The following is an 11,704-nucleotide window of genomic DNA, read 5'->3' as shown; positions in this document are numbered from 1 at the left end:
TATATATATATATATATATATATATATATATATATATATATAGAGTCGGGAAGTGAAATTCTCAGAAGGACAGGGAGTGAAGAGGAGTGTGGACATCGGCAACAGTAAAAATATAGAAGGCTGCAACAGAAAGTGAAGGGTTTGTGGGGGAGGAGAGGAACAGTTGAGCGTGAGAGAAGGTGTGCAGGCAGGAGGCACTCCCTGTGTGTAGTACTGCAGCTCACATTCTTCCATTCTGTGGGGATCTCTGCATTCCACGGGAGAAGGACACTGATTGTAGCTAATCTCTCCCAGTTTCCCGATTCTCCCAACGAATGCATTCTCCACACAGCTCCTAGTGTCTCTCCAAGGCAAGTGTGCCATGCTAGAATCCCGCTCCTGAAGTCTTCAGACCAACAACATGGCAAGGAGGACTTACTAAGGACCTGGCCTACCAGTATTTGGCCTGACGGGAAGTCAGTGGCAGCTATTTCATTCCACATACCAATTCGTTCCAGCCATGCCAGATTTCTTGCTATTACCAGAAAAACTCCAAAGAAACTGCTAAGAACACCTTAGCTAACACTCATCTCCGAAAAAGCTAGGTTTCCTACGTGGCTTCTTCCCACCTCTCGGTTTTGCATAGCAATGTGCACACCCTTCCGTTAGGACTCGAAGTTAAAACTGGAGCCCGCTTCGTCCTCCCTCAATGGACAATCAGACGCCTAAACTCTAGCTGATCCCTGGCGCCTTGACGGCCAGACAGACAGACAGACACCAGGTAGAATAGGTAACCAGGAAGTATGCGACGCCCACCTTCCCGAAAACCAGAACCCATCCTACCTGCTTTCATCACGACAAAAGATGTCCAGTCAAACCGTATTTAACCCTTTCTTTGCCTTTCACGAGTAAAGAAAGCATAGCCACGAAAGCTATGGGTATGGCCTATGCAGGCCACCTCACCCAGACCCACAAGCCAAAGACCTTCACAAACACACACAAACACACACAAACACACACACACACACACACACACACACACACACACACACGGCCAAGGCCCGCTATGAAACAGAGCTCGAGTCATAAACAGTGAAGAAAAGGGAACTTGGGCAGCGGGTTCACGGCCCCGCCAGGTCGCGAGAGCCTCCAGCCTCACCACGGGGACGCTCTTCGGTGTACAAGTCGATGACCACGTCGCCCAGAGTGGTCTCCAAGAGAACCGCCATGGCGCCGGCTTCTCCGCAGGAACAAACACCCCCGCTCCCCCCGCCCCCGCCGGCAATGACAGGCGCACGCGCAGGCAGCGCGCGCGCCGACGTCTTACGTCACGATGTGTGCGACGGCTTCTGGCGTCACCCGAGGGCGCCGTCTCCCACCTCGGAGGCGCAGTTTCCCGCGGCCCGATGGCCGGCTCGTTCGGCCCGGCCGCTGTTGTCTGGTGCCTGCTGTCTTCCGGCTGGGGAGGCTGCTTGAAGACTCTCCTCCGCCCTTGGTGACCCATATAAAGGCCTGTATCTCCTGAGGGCCACTCCGTAGGAATAGCGGAGCCGTCCGAGAGCTGAGAGCCCTCCAAGCCGGCGGCACGCCCTCCCCTCGCCTTTGTAAGAGGTTGCCCTGGGGTTTCCATAGTCTCTCCATCAAAATCGCCAGGCCCGAGGCATCGATGGCTGCCTGAAAAGGAGACTCACAAGCTTTAGTTTGGGGTTTTTCTTGTTGCTTTTGATCATACTAGTGTGTGTAGATCAGGACTGCACATGGCTTAACAGCACCGAGGTTTTGTGCAAAAAATAAGAATACAAAGGCTTCAGTCTTACATTGGAGTTATATAATAAAAAGTACCGGTTTTTTTTTTTTAATGCTGATGACGTTTCCAGGTTTTGGTACACTCTTTTTTTTTTTTTTTTTTTTTTTTTTTTTTTTTTTTTTTTTTTTTTTTTTTTTTTTTTTTTTTTTTTTTGGTTTTTCGAGACAGGGTTTCTCTGTATAGCCCTGGCTGTCCTGGAACTCACTTTGTAGACCAGGCTGGCCTCGAACTCAGAAATCCGCCTGCCTCTGCCTCCCGAATGCTGGGATTAAAGGCATGCGCCACCACGCCCGGCTCTTTTTATTTATTTAATGTAAGCATACAGTAGCTGTCTTCAGACTCTCCAGAAGAGGGAGTCAGATCGCATTACGGATGGCTGTGAGCCACCATGTGGTCGCTGAGGTTTGAACTCAGGACCTTCAGAAGAGCAGCCCGTGCTCTCAACCGCAGAGCCATCTCTCCAGCCCAGTACACTCTTTTCTAATCAAGCATACTATTCGCTTTTATGTCACTTTAATGTGTACTTGTGAGAATCAGATATGATATGACAGATCATAGGCATATCCAGGAAGATGAGGAGAAAGGACTTTTTAAAGGTAAAGGTTTTTTTTTTTTTTTAAAGAAAAATGGTATTTGAAGCAATTCCATAGCTAGAAGTGTTCACTAAGCATGTGTATTCCTTATATTTCCAAGGAAGTTAGGAAACAGAAGATAGTAAAGAAACATGACTTTACTTATAGTCTGGTCCCATTTAGAAAGGTGTAATCCAAAACCCTGCACCTGTTAACCGCCTTCTAGTTTAGAAAAATCATTGGAGAAGGGCTAGAACACATGTAGATGATTTAGCTGTGCAGGGGTTAATAAGTCACCGGACTGATTTGTTCCCTTACCAATGCAGCCATCTTGAATACAGCTCTCTTCTCGGCCTCTCTTAGTGCTTTAAGAACTTGTTGGCATGTATCTATGAGTCCTTCACTATTGTTTATCTCTTGCATTGGCATAGTTTGGATGGATGACTGAGCCTGTCTGGCTTGAACTGGAAGAAAACAAGATTATCCTCAAAGCAATGTGATAGCAGTACAGCATTTGCCTTGCATGTGTCAGTCCCTTGTTCCAAACTCTGGTACCAGAGTTAAATTCTGGTTTTGATAAATAAATAAATAAATAAAAATTTCAACTCCATGAGGTATTTAAAAGAAAAATGAGAGCCTGTGTCCATGTTCTTTACTTTGATTGACAGTACTGAGACATTAATGTCCTTAACAGTTCCTAAAATCATATTAGACTCTTGGGACAGCAGAGATTCTCAGGAGAGACACCCTTCAATGAGGGCAAATACAATAGCCAAGCCAAGACAGTAGGACAGGAGCGATCATCTAATACAATAGCCAAACCAAGACAGTAGAACAGGAGNGATCATCTAATACAATAGCCAAGCCAAGACAGTAGGACAGGAGAGACACCCTTCAATGAGGGCAAATACAATAGCCAAGCCAAGCCAGTAGGACAGGAGCGATCATCTTGTGAGTGTGAACTCAGGCTGAGAAAATGGTTCAGTAACTAAAACACTTATCACCGCAAGGCTTACAGCCTAAGTGTGGACCTCAGGAACCCACAAGTTAGGACAGAACCAACTCCAAATGCTACCCTCTGACCTCCACATGCACACCATATCCATGCATGCTCACATACAGTTTTTTTAGATGTGGGGGAGGGGTGGAGAGAAGCATTTGTGGATAGTAGCACTGACTGCTCTCCCAAAGGACCTAGTTCAACATCTAGCATGGCCATGGCTGCTTACAACCATCTGTAACTCCAGTCTCAAGGGATCACACATACTCCTCTAGCCTCTAAGGGTACTGCATGCTTGTCGTGCACAGGCACACATGTAGGTGAAACACCCATACACATAAAAAAATTTAAGTTTCTCAAAGATAACACTAAGGAATTTGTCAGGAAGTGGCTGGGGATATACCTCAGGTGATACAATGCTTACCTAGCATGGATATTACCCAGGAAAATGTTTCTTGCACCTGTCTGTAACCCCAGCACTCAAGTTGTGGAAGGGGGAGAATTGTTGAAGATCATAGTCACTTTATAGCAAGTAAAAGCAAACCAAGGACACATAGGCCCTGCCTCAAAAGCAAACATTTGAGTCAGATCTGCATAACCTTCAGCGAACTGAAAACCTGGTAGGAACTAAAAGTATACATAGGAACCTACATACAGACTCTTTGCAAAACACAAGAGAGTGAGTACAGCTACACAGAGGCAGGGCCAACATTTGCAACCAGTGTCCTGAAGGAATTAGCAGAGGTGTGACAAGACCTGGCAATCCATCTGTGAAACACTGCCCGCTAACTAGGATAGCACTGGTAATCTGAACATCCTAAGGAATATTCCCATTGCAGAGGAATGCTTAAGCTGTAAACAGGATTCTAGGACATAGGAAAGGAATGCAAGAGAATGCAGATGAGAGTCAACCCTCAAGCCAGGCTGTTTTTATGCCCCACATTTCAATGCAGCTCTCTCCCTCCACACCTACACTGTTTACTGTCCGTGCTCTGTATTTCCTTTCACTTTCTCCTCTCCCATTGAACATATTCTGGCCTGGTTTGCAGAGCCTCTGTTCCTCAGTCTCCAGAGAGGTGATGTTATTGTGTTAACTGACAGCCTAGCTTCACCTCTCCTTGAATCCACTCCCTTCTCTTCCCTTACTCTTTCCCCTGGAGTGCTCTACTCTCTATGTTCTCTTCCTCTTCATTGTCTCTATCATCTAACTTACTGTAGTTTTCTTTTTACTCTGGGCCCCATGTACAATAACTTACATTAATTGTAAGTATTTCTGCTCAGATGGAAGGGTATCTTGGGACTTGGAAGCCCAGAAATCATACAGCTCTGAAAGGAAACAATCCCAGGAGAAGGGCATCCTGAGACATGGGAGCAGGTTTCTTGCTCAGGGATTGATGGATTTTATTCACTTTCCCTGCGTGAGGCCCATGGGTTAGGGTATGGAGTCCTTCCTGGCCACAGGCAGCTTTGGCTGAGGCTCCATCTCTGTGGAGCTGCTCTGGGAGGCTGGAGAGAAGGTACTGCCACTATGGACAGGTCCTGTGGGACAGCTCCTGCAGTGATATTTCAGGAAGGTGGGAGGCTGAGGCAGGAAAGAAAGTATGACTACCATGGGCAGCTCCTCATGACAGCAGCAAGCTATTTTGACAGATGCTGCCAATTTGACAGTTCCCTTGGGGACATTTTATGGTGGCAGTAGGCTGGGGTGAAAAGGAAGGGCCAGCTGAAGCTTTGATGAATTTTGCTCTATTTAGGATGACACTGTCTCTTCATTGGAAAGGATGTATGTTGGCTATTCACACCAACTCAAGTAGCAGTTAACACCTTTTGTAAATTTGTAAAGTTTACTTTGTAAACTTTATAAATCCCCAAGTCAGGAAAGGGGCCAGCCCCAGGCCTAAGGATCTTTAGTGGCTCCTCTCCCCAGCAGGTTTCCCTAACAGCCCTGGCCTTAATGTTTCCTGCCAGCTTTAACATTCATTCCCAGCCCCAAGGTGAGAGAGTAACCAAACATGGAAAAAAAAATCCCACTAATCGTTACCCTGGAAAACTCCACCCCCTAAGAAATTCTATATAAGCCCTACCTTCTGCACAGTTAGCTGCTGCAGCAACCACCCAAGGAGCAATACCCACCCCCCTGGGGTTTTCCCTGCCAGTAAATCTCGTGTGAAGTTGTGCAGCGTGATTTTATGGTATCCCTTGGCTTCTGACGGCCAGAATACCTTTCTGGGCAGAGCTGAAACCCTTCTATAGAGAATGACTTTCCTTTCAGAACTGCAACACTTAAAATGTGTATACCTGTTTTCCACCTAGAAGGCTGGAAGTGGATGTTGTTAATAGCATGGTGATCTGTGCTGTTTATGGGCCACACCACACTATTATATTTATCCCATATTCTCCTTCCCTAGACCTTTATCTTTCTCAGGCAATAGAACCCTCCTTCGAAGAAATGTCACATGTACTTTATAGCCTAGTGTCCTCTAAACATCTGTAGGACTGAAACCAAGCCAGATCCTAGGTGCTCAAGCTATAGAACCCATTTTCATGGTAGAGGTCACATGTACTTTACAGAAGAATTCCAATGAAATCACACCGTAAGCTTTATTGTACACACAGAATTGAGACAACTGTTACCAGAAAACATTTTTTTCTCAAATTGTAACATATTTAAATATATCTAAAACAAACTGGCTGGTATCAAACTACAGAAGTATGAACCAACACCAACATGAGTCATGTTGAACTGGCTTTCCTTCTTGCTGCATACAGACTGCCTCTCTGCCAGCCATGACATTTGCCAGAGCCCCCACATGTCTCTATGAAAAAACACACGTAAAATGAAAAAGACAGTATGGCTTCTCTCAAAAGTACCAGTCCCAGAGTATTGACACTCAGTGGGACAAGTTTAGAAGAAATTCACAGAATTCAAAGAGCGATGATATATGTGTTCAAAGACAGCGTGGGCATGCATAATCAAAACGAACTCCAAGAGAATATACAGCTAAGTGAGGAAAGGGACTCAATATGTGAAAATGGAATTTAATAAAAAGAAAGCCTGAAAATAATTATAGCAAAAAGTGTCCCAACTGTAAGGAAAGAGACACACCCACACTCAAGAAATAGGATCAGAAAAGAAATTTTCATCATATTATGATTAAAACACCAAATATACAAAACAAAGAAAGTGTATCGAGAGCTCCAGGAGAGAAAAACACCAAGACATGTATAAAAGGAAGCTTATTAGAATAATAGCTTAGTTTTCAACAGAAACATTAAAAATCCCAAAGGTACAGAATGTATTTCAAGTTCTGAGAGACAATGGCTGCCAACCCAGACTACTGTACCCCAGAAAGCTATCGTATAATTGGTGGAGAGGCAGAAACATTCCATGAACAAACAAACAAAGAAAACAAAAACAGGCTAATGGAATTTATGAGCACAAAGGCAGTTGGCCCTACAGAGGATACTGGGAGAGGAACTCTTGAACCTGTGGGTAATGATATACACATAAAGAGGATACAAGAGAGAAAAGTCGAAGATGTTACAACAGTAGATAAACAAATGAGGATCAAGGAAACAGCACTTCATAAAGACAACAGAGTAGCAGGGTTTAATACACCCCTTTTCTGAATATCTGTGGTCTTAGTTTGCCAATCAAAAAGAGGAAGGCTTGCAGATTTGTTTAAAAACAAAAGCCAGGTGATAATGGTCCACATCTTTAATCTCAGCACATCTCCCATTTGCTGCCTCCAAAACCACACCTTCATCAAAGACAGAATTTATCTTAGAGCAAAAAGATTGGGGAAAGGTATTCAAAGCAAATGGAACTGGGAGAAAGTAGACTTTGGTATTCTATATTTGACAAAATAATCTTTAAATCAGAAGAGACAACGGAAATCACTTCGTACTGATGGGAACATGTTTTAGACATTATAATTCTAAACAAATGCACTGAACACGTGAACCCAACTTCATAAAGCAAACACTGCTAGATAGAGTCATAGACTTAGCCCTACGCTCTCACCAATAGACAGGTTATATGTATGCAAAAGCTAAAAACACTGGAGTTAAATGACATCATAAATCAAATGGGCTTAACAGATTAGAACATCCATCCACACACTACAGAATACACTTCTCAGGAGCCTTTAGAACTATCTTTAAAATAGATAAGTTTATATATTAGGACAAAAGTCAAGTCTCAACAAGTACAGAAAATTTAAGGTAACCTTTTGTTTTGTTTTTTTTTTTTTTTAAGGTAACCTTTTGTAATCTGTTTGACTATAATGGAATAAAAGCTAGAAAGCAACAGAAACTACAGAAAATCCACAAAGTAGATATTAATACTATTGAACATGAATGTTAAAAAAAGCTAAGGATAAAAAAATTTAAATTCCTAGTGTTGAATGAAAATGAGAATAGAACATGCCAAAACCTATGGGATACAACAAAAATAAGCTTAAGAGAGACATCTCCAAGGCTCAGGAACACCAGAGAAGTAGGGTACAGAAGGGATGTAAGAGCTGGAGGAAGGGGTAAAGGAGCAGTGTGGAATGCTGTCTTCCAGGCATGATGTGGCTGTAGCATTGCTGAGCTCACAGCAGCTGTGGTTATTTGCACAAGTCTGGGCCCATAAACACTCTGTCATAAAAGGGGAGGGTTCACAGGGCTCCACCTCTCCCTGGGGATTTGTATGTATTTAATGACTGATGGAAGAAAGAGATATTTCCTTCATGGTAATGTGTCCATCCCTTGTAAAGACACTCACCCATATCCATTTAACAACCCTAAGAAAACCCATCTGAGAGGCAGATGAAAAAGCAGAAGAGCTGCTATTGGGAAGAGGATGGTGGGAAGGGAGGGAGCGAGAGAGTGATGGGCGGAAGAATATGATAGGAAAGGTTGGTAATGAAACTTGTGCATAGTTAGTAGATACTAATGAAAACACTTTTAAAAAGCACCAGTATAGCTGTGGTGAAAATTGTAGATTCTTTTGTATGAAGTGTATTTATGTTTCTTTTTGAATATGTCTTCTAGAATGCAAAACTTAGAAAAATGCATGATAAAGCTGGCCTCCTACAAACTGGAATTGATAATGGTGCTAACATTGTGTAGCTTTGTGTTCATGTGTTCCTAATTGTACTGTGACTGCTATTTTATTTTTTGTTGTAGTTTTGAGAGAGGCTCACTATGTGACTACCATCTCTAAAAACTGTGTGTGTGTGTGTGTGTGTGCACGTGCGTGCGTGTGTGCGTGTGTGTGTGCATGTGTGCGTGTGTGTGCACGCGTGTGTGTGTGTGTGTGTGTGTGTGTGAGATGGGACAGAGACAGACACACACACACACATATCCATATCCAGAAGACAGTGTTGGATGCCTTAGAGCTGGAGTTACAGGTATCTATGTGAACTGCCTGCTGCGAGTGTTGTAATCCAAAGTTCACCTTAAGATTGAGCAACAGTTCCTTCTAACTGCTGAGCTATACCCAGGTCATGATTAAAAAGCAGCAATAGTAGATAGGTCTAAGCATTCAAGAAATGCCTTTGTAATAACTGAAAATACCAGACATTGGTCACTGTTAACTTGTCATGGCCTAGACTCATCTCTCTTGAATCAGCTTGGATTCTAAAGCAGCAGGATCTTGCAGGATAGGTCATCTGCAGGACCTTGAAGGATAGGTCATCTTCCAGATGAGGCCACACTCTGGAGCAGAAGTGATCATCTTGTAGGAACCAGAATACTACCCTCATGGGATGGGATGACAGCAATAAGGATTTCTTTGGGCCACTTTGCAGAACCAGACCTGAGAGAGTGGTGAGACCACAGTGTGGCCAGCAGTGTTTATGCATCCTTTCCCCTGTGCCCCCGTTCTTCCTCTGTTTAAGTCCAAAGCTCATGCCAGTACCCTGAAGACTAACATGAAGATCATTAGTCTCTTATTTGTTCTTCTTCCCAGTGTGGCCACACTGAATAAATACCCTCTCTTTGCTTTTCAAAATTGTCTCTTTAATTTGTATATTGAAGACTGGTGGTGGAACCTAGCTTTGGGGAGAGTCAGGAGGGTGTTGGCTCCATGTTTTTTTGCCTGAAACAGTTATTAAAAACAGTCACATATTTTCATGAATTGTAACCATGTATTAGATTGTTGTAAGGTTTAAATACACAGAAAGAATTCAAACAAAATGACATAATACTTGTTGATTGACAGAGTCATTCTTTTTAGACCCTAGTATTTTGACAATGTCTGGGTCAGTGTGCCGTGGCACCTGTGTGGAGGTCAGAGGACAGTATGGCAGAGACAGGTGGTTCCTTCCGGAAACCTTTACATGGACTCTAGGTAGCAAACTCAGGTCATCAGGCTTGGAGGGCAAGCACCTTTGCCCGCTGAGCCCTCTTGCTGACCTTACACTAATATTTCTATTGCTTAACTATTTATATGAATATGGCATGTCATCACTGGGTCTAATAAAATTTATTTCTATCAAGTCATGGTGGTGCACACCTTTAATCTTAGTACTTGAGAGGCAAAGATAGACCAGCCTGGTCTACATAGAATTCCAGGCCAGCTAAGCTACATAGCGAGACCCTATCTCAACAAACAAACAAACAAACAAACAGAACAAAACAAACTAACAAAAAAAACCCCAAAACTTTTTTTTAAACACATGGACAATACGGTTCCAGTAAAAGCAATTTTTAAATTTCTTAGAAAAGCTGAGCATGGTGGTGCAGCCTTTAATTTTAGCACTCAGTAAGCAGAGGCAGGTGGGTCTCTGTGAGTTTAAGCCCAGCCTGGTCTACAGAGGGAGTTTCAGAACAGCCAGGGCGCTGTTACTTACACACACACACACACACACACACACACACACACACACACACACACCATAGGCACAAGAACAACAAAAACTTAGAAATTTGAAGTAAGATTTGATTGCCCACCGGGGGTGGTGACACACAGCTTTAATCCCCAGCACTTGGGAGGCAGAGGCTGGCAGATTTCTGAGTTCGAGGCCAGCCTGGTCTACAAAGTGAGTTCCAGGACAGCCAGGGCTATAGAGGGAAACCCTGTCTCGAAAAAAAAGAAAAAAAAAAGAAAAAGATTTGATTGCCCATGTCGAAGCACCATGACCAAAGCAAATTGGAGAGGAAAGGGTTTATTTGGCTTATGCCGCCAATCTATAGTTCATAACTGTACGGAGTTAAGCCAGGGCAGGAACCTTGGAGGCAGGAGCAGAGGCAGAGGCCTTGGAGAGGTGCTGCTTCCTGCTGTGCATTCTCTCCATTGCATGCTCAGCCTGATTTCTTATAAAAACCCAGGACCACCAGCCCAGAGAAGGCCTCTCCTACAGTGGGCTGGCCCTTCCCCATCAATCAGGAATTAAGAAAATGCCCTACAGTACAGCCCCATTTTATGGAAGAATTTTCTTAATTGAGGGTCCCTCCTCTCAGGTGATGTTAGCTTGTGTCAAGTTGACATAATAGTATTCAACAACAACAAGAAATGTGGCTTTGTTTCTTGTTCTCCCTCTTGGGACTCTTCTGGGAATTTTTGGGAAGTATAAAAATATGTAGTTGGCTAATTCTGGAAAACACTGAGTAAGATGTGTGACTGAAAGCCCTGTGACTCACTCTGCCCCAAAATTGCATCCAGGCACAGCAGTCCCCAGATTTCCCTTTGCTGGCAAGCTTGCTTTGCATCACAGAAAACAGCAAACTCAAATTTTGATCATGAAAGTAATAGAAAAAACAGTGAAATAAGGAGTTACTTAGGAGGCAGATGTATCTGTATTTGGGTTCAAAGATTATTAATGATCAATTAGAAGTGTATTCTGTATCTTATAAACTTACTTTTCTAAGATATTAGATGTTTCAAACTGTTTTCTGCCTCAAATATCAGAATGCATCAAATGTGTACATAATCAAACTGGCTGGGTATTAGTTAAATTGAACCCTTGGATGAGTTTTGTGCTTAAATAAATCCAGTTGATATGAGCTGACTCAAAATAAGATCAAAGTGTGTACTGCATTAATACTGATGAGTTTATTATTCATAAGCAACTGCCAAGTTAATTCTTGATTTTGCATATGAATGTGAAAGTCAGGTGGATGAAACCATTTTCTTCAGAATAGAAAGTGAACAGAACCTTTTAACGAGGTATTCACAGTTGGGGGTTGTATCATTTGGGGGATTGTTAGCTTATCATAGTTGTGTAATTTTATTTTTTCAAATCATGTGATTCATATGTGCATGTAATAAAATGGGACCCAGAGAAAGCAGTGTCATACAGATGATAAAGAAAGCAGTGTAGCCAGGCGTGGTGGCGCACGCCTTTAATCCCAGCACTC

The 11,704-nt window shown here is 43.1% G+C and overlaps 1 protein-coding gene across 1 annotated transcript in view; it reads right to left on the bottom strand.

Annotated features, from left to right (window-relative positions):
* The window catches only part of Ppil4 (peptidylprolyl isomerase like 4), a 30,847-nt gene extending 29,572 nt beyond the window's left edge, over positions 1–1,275 (bottom strand). Inside the window, exon 1 of the mRNA XM_021221142.1 lies at positions 1,139–1,275. Within this exon, the coding sequence (XP_021076801.1) occupies positions 1,139–1,208 (70 nt within the window). The 5' untranslated portion in view covers positions 1,209–1,275. The remainder of the gene's footprint in view (positions 1–1,138) is intronic.
* Between the last annotated feature and the right edge of the window lie 10,429 nt (positions 1,276–11,704).

The sequence above is a fragment of the Mus pahari genome, chromosome 21 (assembly GCF_900095145.1).
Source record: "Mus pahari chromosome 21, PAHARI_EIJ_v1.1, whole genome shotgun sequence".
Taxonomy (NCBI): Eukaryota; Metazoa; Chordata; class Mammalia; order Rodentia; family Muridae; genus Mus; species Mus pahari.
This window is presented reverse-complemented; position numbering and strand designations above follow the sequence as displayed.